Genomic DNA, 16736 nt, shown 5'->3' with positions numbered 1-16736 from the left:
TTGAATACTCTTTGTCCTGTATACATACCCATTTGGAGCTGAACACCATATTATCCAGTGCTTATGTGGGTCTTGACAAAATGCTGGCAAAACATGAAAATCGGCTCTTCCAAAGGCTTAGCACTTATACAGTGAGTAGCTGAGCCATACAGAGTAGGAAGGATCCAGGTTCTAATTCCAGTCTGTACTGAGTTAGTGATTTCAGATGGTTTGGCAGCAGGCGCACAACAGGCCCTCAACACCTCTGGATTAGGGCAAAGGAAGAAAAACAACTCGGGTTCTCACTCCTAATCGCTATCTAGTGAGCCCTGCTAGAAACGCAGATGTGGACATCGTTTGAAGATAGGATTAGGTTTGGCTGTGATATAGAAATCTCCCACTCAATCAGTCAGTAGACACATACTGTCAAGTATGACGTATGAATAATAGTCACTTGGGTGAGGTACTAGAGATTGACCAATGGTTATGGACAGTAACTCCTGCAACAAATCCACGTTTTTTTAAAGCAGGAAAATATTGATCGTGTTAAGCAAACGTAATGAAAACTGATCAAAAAAAATTCACACTTCGATCAGCATAAAGAACGGAATTTGCAAAGGGCTTCCTTTTAGTACATCATAAAGTAACAATTGCTATATAACACAACATTCTTATGAGGGAAATCTTTAAAAGACTGTTTTTGCATTAATACAGTTTTTAACCCTCTCTTCAGGCCAGTGCTATTTTTCCTTCACTGAGCATATAATAGCACTTGGTGCACAAAAGACATTCCATAGAAATACAGGTTGACAAAAACAAACTTTAAAAACACAGCATCTAACTTCTTAACAAAAGGAAGGTCCACATTGAGATCAGGATTAACCTTTTGTGCTTTTCAAGTGGGTTTGGCCCCAGCTCATGTATATGTCAGTATTACAAAAAATACTTACTGTGATTGGGAAATAGTTGACTCCGTACATTTCTAGGTCTTGTGCAATCTTTAAGTATTCCATTTCCGCTTCATCTCTGTCAAAAATGGTTATAGTAAAAATGTAATGATGATATAAAAGAGAGTAGGGCAATTAGAGTATTTGCTTTACAGCATTACAGTAATACTGTTTCCACCTTGATTAACTAGTGTGAGGAGCACCACATTTATTGGATTGCTTACTTTAGGTTACTTCATACCAGATTTTATTTTGGGATTAGATTTGAACTATCTAATAACAAATCAATATATCTAGTGTTAATATTACAGACCAAAAAGGGAACCAGGAGAGCTCTTTTAACTGAAGAAGTCAGGTAAGTAACTACAAAAACAGACAGAAATAGAAATAATTATAAAAAGCAACCAACTAGCATTGCGGTAAAACTGTGTACATTGATGATACTCAAATTCCAACATCAATAAATCAAATGCTAGCCAGAGTCTGATTCGCTTCATTGAGACATGGCTAACAACTGAAATGGTATTCCACTTTGAAAGGAGGAAAAATGAGCTCGAGATCACCTTTCTTTACAGCAAGTACATAGCCTATTCGCTCCGCAGAGGTCACAAATCAGTATAGCACATTGACCAGGCTAAAGCTTATGTTGAAAACATAAGAAATGGTGTTGAATGAGGAGAGGGAAAATGAAGTGATACAGTCATTGTTAAAAACCAGTAGTCATTTCCATTGAGACATTGGCAACATGGAGGGAACATGTCAAGAAAGACCTGTTCTGAAATATATGCTTATATATGCCAGCAGAATTCTCCAAACCGGTTTCGAAGCAGGTAGCTGTGTTTCTCTTTGGGTTGCTTGCTTTAGTTCTTGGGAAACTAGCTTAATTAATTAGGTTAACATCCCAAGTGCACATGTTGATTGGATGGGACTATAAATTGATCATAAACTGTTCAATGAATTTCATCACTGTAAACGTGGTTGCATATTAAAACAGGTTAACTGTTAGGATTGAAAATGGCCAGAGTGTCCAAATTTTCAAGGTATCCAACTGTATTTTTGTTTGGTATTATCTTTCAAATTTGTTTGCTTTTCTTAAAGGTCTAGCTGAGGTTCATTTGTTAGAACTGGAAATTGGAAAATAAACATAGTGCCTGAAATTTATTATTTTAAGGGTTTTTTTTCAGATTACAGGATTACAAGTCTATCAAAGGAATCGCTTTTTCCCTCCTTGCTTCGGGATCAGGCTAGTTATTGTGCATACGACAATTATGTCATTTATTTTTCACTTCAGTGCTAAGCAAGTAAGTTTTAATAAATTGTGGTAACAAACTTGCATTTCAATATCAACAGATATACAAGACATAGCATGGCCAAGGTACTAAATGAGTACTTTGCACCTGTCTTTACCAAGGAAGAAGCTGCTGCCACCAGAGTCTCAGTAAAGGAAGATATAGTTGAGATAATGGATGGGCTAAAAATTGATAAAAAGGAGGTACTTGAAAGGCTAGCTGTACTTAAAGTAGATAAGTCACCCGGTCCGGATGGGATGCATCCTAGGTTGCTGAGGGAAGTAAGGGTGGAAATTGCGGAGGTACTGGCCATAATCTTCCAAACGTCCTTAGATACAGGGGTGGTGCTAGAAGACTGGAGAATGGCAAATGTTACACCCTTGTTCAAAAAAGGGTGTACGGTTAAACCCAGCAACTATAGGCCAGTTAGTTTAACCTCGGTGAGTGGGGAAACTTTTAGAAACTATAATCCGGGACAGAATTAGCAGACACTTGGACAAGTGTGAATTGATTAGGGAAAGCCAGCACGGATTTGTTAAAGGCAAATCATGTTTAACCAACTTGATAGTTTTTTGATGAGGTAACAAAGAGGGTAGATGAGGGCAATGCAGCTGATGTGGTGTACGTGGACTTTCAAATGGCATTTGATAAAGTGCCGGATAATAGGCTTGTCATCAAGATTGAAGCCTGTAGAATAAAAGGGGCGGTAGCAGCATGGATACAGAATTGGCTAAGTAACAGAAAGCAGAGCGTAATGGTGAACGGCTGTTTTTCGGACTGGAGGGAAGTGTAGAGTGATGTTCCTCAGGGGTCGGTACTCGGACCACTGCTTTTCTTAATATATATTAATGACTTGGACTTGGGTGTACAGGGCACAATTTCCAAATTTGTAGATGACACAAAACTTGGAAGTGTAGTGAACAGTGAGGAGGATAGTGATAGACTTCAAGAGGATATAGACAGGCTGGTGGCATGGGCGGACACGTGGCAGATGACATTTAACGCAGAAAAATGCAGTGATACATATCGGTAGGAAGAATGAGGAGAGGCAATATAAACTCAAGGGCACAATTCTAAAAGTGGTACAGGAACAGGGAGATCTGGGGGTATATGTACACAAATCACTGAAAGTAGCAGGGCAGGTTGAGAAAGCAGTTAAAAAAGCATACGGGATCCTGGGCTTTATAAATAGAGGCATGGAGTACAAAAGCAAGGAAGTCACGATGAACCTTTATAAAATACTGGTTCTGCCACAACTGGAGTATTGTGTCCAGTTCTGGCCAACGCACTTTAGGAAAGGTGTGAAGGCCATAGAGAGGGTGCAGAAGAGATTTACTAGAATGATTCCAGGGATGAGACACTTTAGTTACATGGATAGACTGGAGAAGCTGGGGTTGTTCTCTTTGGAACAGAGAAGGTTGAGAGGAGATTTGATAGAGGTATTCAAAATCATGAAAGGTCTAGACAGAGTAGATAGAGAAACTGTTCCAATTGGCGGAAGGGTCAAGAACCAGAGGACATAGATTTAAGATGATTGGCAAAAAAACCAAAGGTGACATGAGGAAAAACTTTTTTTTTTAAACACAGCGAGTGGTTAAGCTCTGGAATGGACTGCCAGAGGGGGTGGTGGAGGCAGATTCAATCATGGCTTTCAAAAGGTAACTGGATAAGTACTCGAAAGGAAAAAATTTGCAGGTCTACCGGGGTAGGGCGGGGGAGTCGGACTAGCTGGATTGCTCTTGCATAAAGCCGAATGGCCTCCTTCTGTGCTGTAACCTTTCTATGATGCTAAGATTAGAAGGAAATGAGGGCTGAGCATCATGTTGTGGCAGTTTGGGCAATGGTGATGAAGAAGCAAATGTGATATGAGTAGCAAACACCTAAATGGGGCTTGTAGGGATGCTTTTTGAATGCTGAATATTATCCTATTATTCCAGAGGCCAAATAAATGTATAAATTACATAAAAATCCATTAAAGCAGTGTACATGGAAGCATAAAATTACAGAGATATTAACAGTTTAAGTGAATGGGCAAACTGTGGCAAATGGATTTCAAAGTAGGCAATTGTGAGGTCATCCACACTGGACCTTAAAAGGATAGATCAGAGTACTTTCTATTTGGTGAAAAGCTTGAAACAGTGGAGGTCCAAAGATACTTAGGGGTGCATGTACATAGATCATCAAAACGTCATGGACAGGTACCGAAAATAATCAAAAAGGCTAATGGAATGCTGGCCTTTATATCTAGAGGACTAGAATACAAGGGGTAGAAGTTATGCTACCGCCATACAAAGCCCTGGTTAGACCACACCTGGAGTACTGTGTTCAGTTCTGGGCACTGCACCTTAGGAAGGATATATTGGCCTTGGAGGGAGTGCAATGTAGATTTACTAGACTGATACCTGGACTCCAAGGGTTAAATTACGAGGAGAGATTACACAAACTAGGGTTGTATTCCCTGGAATGTAGAAGATTAAGGAATGATTTGATCAAACTGTTCAAGATATTAAGGGCAGATAGAGAGATGGGGTAGATAGAGAAAAACTATTTCCGCTGGTTGGGAAGTCTAGGACTAGGGGGCATAGCCTAAAAATTAAAGCCATGACTTTCAGGAGTGAAGCTAGGAAACACTTCAAACACAAAGGGTGGTAGAAGTTTGGAACTCTCTTCCGCAAACGGCAGTCGAGGCTAGCTCAAGTGTTAATTTTAAATCTGAGATTTTTGTTAACCAAAGGTATTAAGGGATATGTGGCTAAGACAGAGTTAGGTCACAGATCAGCCAAGATCTCACTGAAAGGCAGAACAGGCTCGACGGTCTAATGGCCTACTCCTGTTCCTATGTTCCTAAAAAAATCCTCAGTTAGTTGTAGTGATGCTTACCTGGTGATTCCCCTGTGTTCAGCATACCAAGCTGTTATTTTTTCTTCCCACATATCTGCTGTCATCTGATATTGCTTAAGAACCTAAAACATGCAATATAAAAGTAAACATTCAAAAAGCAATATCCTTTGAAAGATTAGCATTCGTGCACAGTATTTAAAAAGTCACTGTAAACTGTCAGCCCCAATTTTGTGATTCTGGCAAAAACGGCCCAATTTGCAGGCACGTAAGCACCTGTAATTCAGAGAGTGAGACATGCTGAATTTTGTTTTATAAGTCCCCCTTCCCCTTCGACTAGGCTAATGGCACAGGATAAGCTTGCACAGAGCACTTTTGCACACGTTCCTTGGTCAGAAACTGTATGGGTCCCAGCACCAGTCCCTGGCGCATTCCACTCAGTAAATCTCCCCAGCCCAACATTACTCTCCTAACTAATATCCACTGCTTCCTCTGCGACAGCCAATTACTGATACACCTCCAAATGTTAACTAGGAGAACCCACTGACTCAAGATTCTGTAGCAACCTTTCAAGTGCAGTGCCGAAAGAAATTCAATGATTTGACAAGTGGTCAAGGTGAGTGAATGCAAGTGTCAAGTGGCACAACCTACCAACTGCACCACTGCTCCACGCATCAAACTCCCCGTCACCCACCCACTGACAAACAGAGCCTATCCATATGCAATGCTGCACTCGGCATGCTGCAACTGACCCGCAGATTGTGCCACACAACCACCACTCACAGGTCACACACACTGGCAGCTATTCGACCATGACAGGCACATCACCCACACACCTTGCAGGATACTCACTGACACACTGTCCTCTGTCTTGCAGGAGAAGGTGGCGCATAACAGCCGGCAGCAGGAGAGACCTTAGGGTAGACGGGGACGCTTACACGTCCTCACCCCACCAAGAGGAGACAGTGCTTTGGATCATCGGGCAGGCCGTCACAGCAGCCGTGAACAACATGCCACGCTGGAGGTCCCGATGAAGGGGAATCACAGCATATCTAATGCTCCTTCTTGTTTCCCACATCTCCGTCCCCCCATAATCTTTTTTGACTCACGTGCTGCAGATGCTGTTGGCACGCACGTCTTACTTGCTCCTCTCCCCGCTCCACAACTCAACCGGTTTCACTTTATCATTGCAGATAGCCAAGAAGACGTGGCGGCACCATCCGAGGAGAAGGAGGAGGGGGACACTGAAGCCACACCGTCACTCCATCCGACACTCACTTCCACCAACTCAGAGACTGACAATGCGCGTTCTTTAGAGGCGAGTTTAGAGGAGGGATCTGCACATCGTGGGCCACCGGGCACAGGAGCCGGGGTGGGGGGAACAGATACCGCAGGTACCAGCTTGCCGGAGGGCGAGGTCGCTCACTAGTTCTGCTGCAGAGGAGTCAGATGAGGACGTCGATGGGCCAGGTTACAGAAGACGGCTGATGGGCGTACACCAACAAATGGTTGGGGCACTGGAAAGTCTGCGCACAATGACAAAGGGCATGGAGGAATCCAGCTCCAACTTGGTGCAGGGCTTTGCGCAGAGCTTGGAGCCCATCCTTTCCAACATGGAACGGGAGGTCACCTCCATCAGCACACCTGTGGAACCCACCATGATGCAGCATCTGATGACCGATATCGCAGCTTCCATTGCAGCACAAACCAATGTCATCAAAGGTCTGCAAGCTACAGTTGCAGCTCGGACTGCTGCAATGGAAGCTCAGACTGCTGCTATTGTGGCTCTGGGGACCACTGTAGAACGGGGCTTCCAGGGCGTCACAGCATTCCAACAATCCGTTCTCCAGCAGATCACCAGGATTGCTGAGGCGCCACCCCGGGAAAGTGGCAGTGGCGCCAAAACAGTTGGACCTGCTGACCTCTCTCAGGACGACAACATTCCTGCTCCCACCCCTGCCACTCCATCAGTGCCCTTGTTGTTGTCTATCAGCCAGCCAGGCCAGACTGCTGCAGCTCATGCTGAGATGGTGCAGTCTGAAGCCGGGCGCTTGTGGCCCAGAGCTGCTCGAGGTCGACCTCCAAGGCCATCTGCACACTCTTCCACCGAAGGCCAGCAGCCTCCCACCACCCATACTCCAGCCATTGGGGAAGCACCTCGTAGGAGCACTAGTATAGTAAAGGCACACAAACAATAGGCACTAAGGCAATGCACAAGTGTGAATAGTTCTGTTCTGTTTCCATAATCTTGTTTATTCATTGATAAATGTGACTTTGAATTTGCATTTGGTGGTGGTTTTTATTTATGCAATGAGCTGAGGGGGAAATCAATGTGTAATCAGATGGAGGGCGATTTGATTGTCTCGTGGGAGCGGAAAGGTGGGGAATGTAGGACTGTTGGTGAGTTGGGGGATGTAGTTCACATTATTGATAGAGGGAACGAATCAGGCGAGCACGCAGAGCCCTTGTAATCAAGGCGTGTGGTTCCTGTTGCACCCTTGCGTCTTCCTCCACCTCCTCTTTTGGCTCCTCCTCAGCATCCTCCTCCTCCTCCACCTTTGGCTGAGGGTCTTCTCCGATCATTGGTGGCAAAGGCTGGTCCCTCATAACGGCGAGGTTGTGCAGCATACCACTACGAATCTGCGCAACCGCTCAGCGGAGTACTGCAGGGCTCCCCCAGACTGGTCCAGGCAGCGGAAGCATTGTTTGAGGAGGCCTATGGTGTGCTCCACGATGTTGCATGTGGCAGCGTGGCTCTCATTATAGGCCTGCTGTGCACGTGTGCGTGGGTTCCCGACCGGAGTCATAAGCCATGATGTGAGGGGATAGCCCTCGTCACCCAGTAGCCAGCCTTTGACCTGCTGAGCTGGGTGAAAGATAGCTGGCACATTGACGACTTCGTCATGCAGCAGTCCATGATTCGATGCATGTGGTTGCACACCAGCTGCACATTCAAGGAGCGGAAGCCCTTTCGGTTGACAAAGATGGCTAAGTTGATATGCGGGGCACGCAGGGCAATGTGTGTGCAGTCAATGGCACCCTGCACCATGGGGAAGCCAGCAATCTGTGCGAATCCCTGTGCTCGCTCGTTCTGCTTGTCTCGGTCAAGAGGGAAGGTGATGAACCTGTTCCTCATCTCGTACTGTGCTTCTGTGACCTCCCTTATGCAGCAGTGCACTGCATACTGCAAGATGTTGAACATGTCGCCAGCAGAGGCCTGAAATGATCCTGAAACGTAAAAATTCAGCGCCACGGTGACCTTCACAGCCACAGGCAATGCTGTCCTTGCCCTGCTCTGAGGCTGTAGTTGTGGCCACACCAGTTGACAGATCTCGGTCACGGCTTCCTTGGTGAACCTCAGGCGTCGGATGCAATCCTCTTCAGTCATGGTGTTGAGAGAGAATTGGTCCCGGAAGGCCCTCATTGGATACAGCCTCCTGCTCAGTGCCCTGTGCCTCCTCGCAGCTTAACCTGCTGTGCATGGCCTTTCTGCATGCTCCCAGTTGTGCTCAATGCCCAGCGGGAGCCCTAGCAGACCACCCATGGATGCCAGAAATGTTGTTCAACCGCGGTTGTAACTTTCCAAACCGTAAGGTAGTACCTGCCAAACCACTCTCAAATGCACTCTAGGAACTCTCAGTAAGTATAGGGAGCTTCAAAAAACACATCCTATTCCACCAGCAGCCAGAAGCAATAATCCAGCAACTAACCTATAAATCCTGCATGGTCCCTTTAAATAGCAGTGATTGGGGGCGGTCCTCCAGGCACTCAAACAATTTCAGACTGTTAAGACTGTGCGTTGAGTTGAGCGTTAAGGTCCAAAATGGTGTATTTTCTCCCTACTTTAAATGCTTCCGGCGTTCGGTATTTGCGCATGCGCTAACTCCTATACCAAGGAAACGTGCATGCGCAGCCAAGACGCCATCCTGGATGTTTGAGAGGCCGCGCAGCGCCGAAACAATGGGCGCTACACAGCCCAATTTAGCGCCCCCAGTTTCTTTGCAATACGAGGTGGTTTTGGCTCAATTTGTTAGGGGTGGCTTAATAATTTGAAGTTTTCTATTCTTCCTTTCACATTCAAGGCCATTTCTGTTGCAAGTTTCATCTCTTACTAAAACCCACCTTTTTCACTGAAGTACACTGAATGTTCTACCTTTGACTTATAATAATGTTTTAAAGTTTTTGCTGTGTAATAATATACAACAAAAATAAAAAAAGCTTCCTTGAAAGTTGCAGAACTTACTCTTTTAGGTAGTAGTTCATCCTGAGCCAAGAAACCAGGTTTATGAAAATTAGGATCATAGTCCCCATACTATAAAGGAGAAAACACAGATGCAATAAAAAAGTGTTACCACTTCTGTTAAAGTAGCAGTCAAAAACATTTCACATGTTCAGTGTAGGTACACAAATATCATACTGTGTCATTTCACCACATGTATCTTAGGTATTCTCATACACAACTAAGACTTGATAGGACAGTGGTGTGCAGGTACTAAAAATCAAATCACTGAATAACCTAAATAACCTAACTGTGTTGATGTGTCAGTGTTGCTGTCATAGCTGGTTTAATTTGAATATTTACAGTATTCACTGTGTTTTTCTGTGTTGCTAAATAAAATAAAACTCGCGTTTTTAAAGCACGTATTCACTTCAGCAGAATCTGACGCTCACCTGCGATTTGATTAGACACGGCCAATTGTGAGTAAAAATAATAGGGCCGAAAATCCAATGGCCTCACTCCACCAGATGAAGTATGACAGCAGAGGGCCTAAGTCCACGACTCCAAGGGATGCCAACCTCATCCAAAATTGCAGGGACAGGGTCATTAGCATGGTTGGGGTGGACGCATCAATGGCCCCCACCTTGACGAAGGGCCAGAAAGTCGAATAGCACCATGCCACTCCACTGCAGCATAGGAGACCCGGGATGGGCCTCACAGAAATATTGCAGTACAATTAATCAGCTCCCAAAGACCATCCCTGGGAAAGGCTAATTATCTTTTTCCTGTAGTTTTCTGGGGTCTTTATGAGGCCCACAAGGAACTTACTCAGCAGGTTTGGGTTCCATTGGGCCTATTAGGTGGCTTACCAGGTGGAATTTCCCAAGAAAGCCCAGGATCTTCCCCAGACATGCCCCTTTGACAGGGGAGGGGTGGGAATCCACCCTCTCCCCCCTCCCCCCAACAGAATTTCCTGGCCTCCTCTCCATGGGGTGAAATTTTGGCAGAACCGGGTCTTTTCCCTTTTTACTGCCCCCCCCCCCCCTCTCCTACAGTTGCACTGGTGATGTGCCCAGGGTCTTTATTTCAGGCCCCACCTCTCATGGGTGATCTTTAGACCAGTGGTACTAAAATGAATCATAGGATGTCTACATGGTATAAAGGAATTTACCTTGCATGCAACCAAATCGTGCATGGAAGTAACCAGTCTTTTTTCCTCTCCAAATTGCATCAACTGCTGGTAATAGTTCCTCTACCAACAGCAGCCTCCAGTATCTTATCTAAGTGTCCACTCTTCACACAGTCTAAACAGCAAGACATGGCAGAGTATTCCAGCCCAACAGCCGAACTCATTCATGTCTGCACTTGATGTTCACACACATGCACCTTCCAGCAGGAGTAACTGAATTGAAACCAGCAACGGGAACCTATGTTATATCCACTTCCTTAGTTTAAGACACTCAGACCAATAGTAACAGCTCCTCTGGCATCCCTGCGAATTCAGCACTAACCAAGAATTGAACCTTGGTCCTTCTAGTTTATTTGATTCAGCAACATTGCACTGAGTAACTGAGTCATCAGGGAAGTATGATTGATTGTGTAATCCATTATCATAGAAAGCTTGTGAGTCCCTATGACTTCATGTCATAGTCATTAATCTGACCACTTACTTACATTTTTATAGAGATTCTACAATTGATCACTGCACCCTAGATTATGGAGGGGGCAAAAAAGAGCCTGGCCTCATGCTCCTGATCATGATCCAGTGACTCCTGGAAAGTGCACGTGTGTAATTTGATGAGGACAAGAACAGGCTTGCACCCCCCACCCCCCCCCAAACCCACAAAACCAATTAGCTTGCTAACACTGTCTGGACTCCCTAAGAGAATGGTCACTTAAGCAAGGTATATTTTCAACTCCATAATGCAGACAGGGAACATTGTTAAAAATATTTTATTTCTGGGGACCTGACGAGTGCTGCAGCTTGAGAAGAGGGTTCTTTCCAGTTGCTGGCCGTTTCTCCATAATCTGCACCAGAACCAGAAAAATCTAGCAAAATATCAACCAGATACATACCACCTAAAGAAAATGGGTGCTGAAGGCTCAACAAGAAGATCTACAATCAAAAGTCGGGTCTCCCTTCCCCCACTGAGACACTCATGATGGAAATCCAAGTGTGGAATCAGGTCCAGCCCAAAAAAAGAAAATGCTGCCCACATACCCACTCAGGATCCCAAAGCGGGAAAACACTAACATTTTTTAAAAATCAAGCCAGTAAGATCGGCATGCATTATCTAAGCTGATCCCCCAGTAGAAATGTCAAAAAGACAAATGAACGCAAAATTAGGTCCTATGTGGCAACAGGGAGCACTCGCCTCATGGATTCACAGTCACTGTCGTGGGAATCAACACTTCTATCCCCAGACACACTCCTCCCTCTGTTCTCTAACCCCTCTACTCACCGCTGGAGGAAAAATTATCCCCTTTCTCCCCATCCTGTCCAAAGTGACACAGCAGTAGCTCTCCTTCCACTGAAGCTGTTGTACACTCAGGCTATTTCCCTCACCTCCCGCCTGCAACAAGCATTACAGGCCTCTGTCCTCCCCTTGCAAGTCCATCATCCTAAATAGAAAGCACCCACAACAGAAAACCACCAACCATAGACTGGAATTTCTAGTGAAATCCCACCAAATGCAAAATGGTGGACACGACAGGACATAGTCAAAGGTTGATATGCTGTCTCCAACTAAAAGTACTGAGCAACCTATGTCACTTGATTGCCTTCTTTCTAAAGATTAACTATACCCACAGGACCCAGGAGAGTCTCCAGGCAATACCTGCCCAGCTATGCAAGCTTGCCAGCCAAGATCAGAAAAATAAACAACATGCTCACAGTGCCCACAACACAACTCACACAAGGCCTTTGATGGCATCAAAACATCTCTCTGGAGCAAAACCGTGAAATACAGAAAAATTATATCCTGAAAATCTTAAATCCCGATGGAAGACTCCCCACCTCCCCCAAATTAGTGAATACGGCAAGGCCACAACAACCCGTGAGCAGGAATGGCCCAGCTCAGTCATCGAGTGCCCCATAACATAATGTATAGAACTATTTATGATGCTCACTGCATTTACCTGCAGTTATTGTGAAGTGTATACTATTCAGTATGAAACCACATCCTGAAAGCATGCAAACGCCTTCTATAAAATAAATTATATAGAAAAATGCCATTTCTATCCTTTGAGGAAAAACAAAAGTAGTTCGAAGGCTGGTGTAAAATATACATTTTCATGCTGTACTTTCAAATTCTGAAGTGGAACCTTCCAAATTGTTTGTCTTGCACAAACCTTAGCTTGAACGGCGTAGGAGGCCAACAAAACCGAAGCCTCAGGGGAACAGTAAATTTCCTCATCTAAAATCTGCTTCTTAACCTACAACAAAGAAAACAGCAATTTAGTTCTAAATTAAGAATCCATAATGAAAGTATTTGGCAATCTCATGAGCGTTTTTAATTGCACGAGTCAGCCAAATGTATTAGTACAAAAATGGTTCATTATTATACTGGAAGAAGGAGTCTAGTGTGAGATGGCACTTAAACCCAATGTATAATTCGGTATTATAGCTCAATTTGCAAAAGTCAATTAGAAAAATCCATATTCACATATTTAATTGGCACACTGACAGCATCTAGCACTGAAACAACATTACTCGTAATTATTTCAAGGTAGTTTTAAACCAGTTGAAGTTACTTAATTTAAGCAAGTTTCACTTGTAGTAGATATTCATGCCTTGAATTTTCAGATTTCTGGCAAGGCCAAGCTTTATTTGCCTTTTATTTTCTATAATTTTATTACCTTCTTCCACCTGGCCCTGCACCTTTTCAGTTAAGAGACGGATGTACAACCTGCTCTCAGCCACCATCAATGCCCCTGCAACCAGCTGCTCAGCCAGCTGTGACTCTCTGCTCCTATTTCCCTTACCACTGTCCCTCTCACTAGGAGACACCACAGCCCCAGCTTAGAGCCTCCCTGATCGGAAACTGAACATATCTGCATCTTTCTATCATCCATGGACTGAGCATTGGCATACAACGTCACTGTCTAAATTATTGCTGATGCGCATGCATAATTCTTCTGCTCCTTCAAAGTTTAAAAAAAAATTACAGCATTCATTCTCCTGTTCCTTCCTTTCTGTGTTATCCTACACTAATGATGTCGAAGAGGTGGCCCACAAATTTCAATGATCCAGCTCGGGGCCCCCTGCAGTTTCCTTCTTCTTTGCATTTCTGCGCAAAGCCGACTACAGCTGTTTAAAGTTCACAGACTTGGATGGCTGGAAAAGGCTTTTCCCTGGTTGGTGGATATTGATCAATCAGGGGAGCCTTTGTTCATCCCTCAGGCCTGGCAAATTTAAAGTGCTGAAACATTCTCTCCCACTTCCCATGCTGTTTTAGTTGTTAATTGTCTCTGTTTCAACTATTCCTTATGGCAAAATATTTTACGCTCCAACAACCTGCCTGTTCTACCCCACTCATGCTACTCTTTCTTAGCCCCTATCACCCCCTCCTCTGAAGCATGGTTCTTTCATTCCCCTCTTGTTATTTCTCTCTATCTTCCTACCCATTTTCTGATCTGTCTCTTCTCAATCGCTTAATAACCATTTTAAATTGATGACCTTATGTCATTGGCTCCCCAAACAGAAGAAATAGTCTTTCCCTATTCAAAACCCTTCATAATTTTAAAATCCTGTATTAAATCGCCTTTTAGCCTTCTCTGTTTGTGAAAATATTCCCAGTATCTCATGTCTCTCCTCAGAACTAGTATCTCATCCTGGTCAAATTGCGCTGTGCAATCTCCATAATTTTAATGTAATTTGTGCATTGGGGCACCCAAAAATGCACACAATGCTCTAATTGTGGCCTAACCATTACCTTCCACATATTTATCGTTCACTCTGCTATTGCCCATTATGCCCTTATTTATAAAAAAACAAAACACAATGGGCTTTCTTTATGGCTTGATCTACCTGCACTCACACCTTCATGGAATTATGGATTGGATCCTTCAGTACTCTTCTCTTCATCCACATCTATATCTTTCCATTGAGTGTTATGGCAACTTTCTGTTTTTCCTCCCAAAGTGAATTACCCACAATTCTCTGCATTACACTGCATTTCCCACCTGTCTGCCCATTCTACTTACCTAAATCCACCTGAAGTCTTTTATACTCTACCTCACTGTTTGCCAAAACCCCACTTTTGTGTCATCATCAAATTTCATATCCTATGTCCAAAGCCAAATCATCTAACTATAGAGAACAAAAGTGGACTAAGCACTGACCCTTGAGGTACACCACTGTCAACCCTTCTTTAATCTAAGCAATGTTTATTAACCCTAGCTCTTCTTTTCTTTCAACCAACTTTGAATTCATGCTGGTACATTTTCTCTTAAGTCATCACCTGAATTTGTGCAACAAACCTTAACAAACCCCTTCTGAAAATCTATATACACTCCATCTACTACATTACCGTTATCTATCAAATCAGTCACTTCAAACTGTATTAAATTTGTCAAATATCCTCAATTCCTTTCTATTGTTAAGTCTATAACATACTTCCAAAAGTGTGATCGATTTATTGCTATTACTCAGCGCAATCCAAAGGGACTCTGTTTGGACCAATTTTCTATTCAAATCCTTTACTTCAGTGATATGATATTTTCTATAATTAGTACTGCTACCTTTCCCCGCTTTGTTCCATCTCTATCCCCCCTGAAAGTTTTATACCCAGGTACATTTAATTGCCAATCCTGACCGAACTGCACCCACTTTCAGTTATTGCTACTGTCTCATGATATTCTATTTTAATCAATTACTCCAATTCCCAATTTTGTTTCTCACAGTGTGTATTATTAGACATTTCACTTTGGATTATCCTGCTTTGGCAATTTTTCCTTATTTGCCTTCCCAGATCTTGATTTCTTTTTCATTATCTTATTCTATTTAACAGTTTTTAGCCTTTCTACTACCTTATTCCTATACCTAAAGCTTGCTTTCCTTTCCAAGCAGACTACTTTACTCTTCTCCTTTACCCCTGACATATTAGTTTAAACCCTTCGCCAAAGCTCTAGTTAACCTGCCCCAGCTCTGTTCCAGTCTAAGCTGTCCCATCAATATAGCTTACTTCTATATCAAAACTGGTCTCAATGCCTCAGGAATCTGAACTTTTCCATCCTACACCTGGCCTTTAGCCACCCATTTACTTTCCTAATCATGTTGTTCTTCTACTTACTCGTGTGTGGCACTGGCAGTAAACCCAAGATTACTATCTTTGAGGTCCTGCTTCTTAATACATCTTCCAACAAATGGAACTCTTTTTGTAGGGCTTATTCTCCTCTACATTATTGCTTCCAATATGAACCACAATCTCCAGCTGATCCTCCTTCCTCTCCAAGAGCTTATGCTTCTACTCTTTTACATTCCTTAACTTGATACCATGCCGAAGACATGTTCAGTTCCAAATGCAATTGTCTACTGCTCTCACTACTGAATCTCCCACTACCACTGTGCTCATACACTTTCCTCTCTCTTGCTTTGGGTAATCACTTCCTCCTACAGTATAGTGCAGTTTGCCTCCAATTGTTTCTCAAGCTCAGTAACTTTGACCTCGGACCTGGTGGCACTTGCTATACATGTGATTGTCCTGGACACTCGGTTTCCAGAAAGTCCCACATCATGAAAAGTTCCGCATAACTCAGACTGTCACCATCCTGCCATAATAAACAGGCTGAAAGGACTCTGAAATTCTAATAACAAAGCAGTTTCAAGTCGACTACACTTCAGTGCCGAACTCCTGTATTCACTCTGCTGCCTTCTCACTCTGCTAGCCTCTCACAAGATGATTGCCTCTTGCTTGTACAATCTAGTTAAATCCTATCACAAGAGCACAGTCAGCATGCACACCTGTGATACTTACTACCCTTCCTTGGTTGAGTTCAAATCAACATTTTTTGTAAAGAGCAACTTAAGTCTAGCACCTTTATCGATGGTGCCACCTAATTCATTGCCAAAAAAACGTGGCGCTTAAGAGGACTGGCAAAAGAAAGAAAAACAATACACTAACCAGCTTCCTCATTTATGTAAAAATTGTAACTTGTCTTAAGTGGTACATGAGTGAAAAAAAGTAAGTATGTTTCATCAGTATATATGTTGCACCTCTAGATTCAAAGGACATAAAAACAAGTACAATCATGCAACTAAATTTTTAATTGTATGATACAAATCAGATTTGGAGGTTCTTAGGAGCTGAAAATGTAAATGCCAGAGGTTGCAACACCTTACAGCATCCATTTCATTGATAAGGACTAAGTGAGAACATTACAGGTACATACAGCAAAAACACATCCAAACTCTTTCAATTAAAACATCTTTATAAATCAAACCTGCAGAAGAATATCGTGCGA

At 43.3% G+C, this 16736-nt stretch overlaps 1 protein-coding gene across 3 annotated transcripts in view; it reads right to left on the bottom strand.

Moving 5' to 3' along the window:
• LOC137344888 (merlin-like) overlaps positions 1-16736 on the bottom strand; it is a 79157-nt gene that overhangs the window by 40635 nt on the left and 21786 nt on the right. For all 3 annotated transcript variants that reach the window (XM_068008144.1, XM_068008142.1, XM_068008143.1), the window contains exons 5-8: positions 12624-12707; positions 9297-9365; positions 5096-5178; positions 930-1005 (exon numbers count right to left, since the gene is read on the bottom strand). In XM_068008144.1, the coding sequence (XP_067864245.1) occupies positions 930-1005; positions 5096-5178; positions 9297-9365; positions 12624-12707 (312 nt within the window). The remainder of the gene's footprint in view (positions 1-929; positions 1006-5095; positions 5179-9296; positions 9366-12623; positions 12708-16736) is intronic.

Source organism: Heptranchias perlo, chromosome 28, assembly GCF_035084215.1.
Source record: "Heptranchias perlo isolate sHepPer1 chromosome 28, sHepPer1.hap1, whole genome shotgun sequence".
NCBI lineage: Eukaryota > Metazoa > Chordata > Chondrichthyes > Hexanchiformes > Hexanchidae > Heptranchias > Heptranchias perlo.
This window is presented reverse-complemented; position numbering and strand designations above follow the sequence as displayed.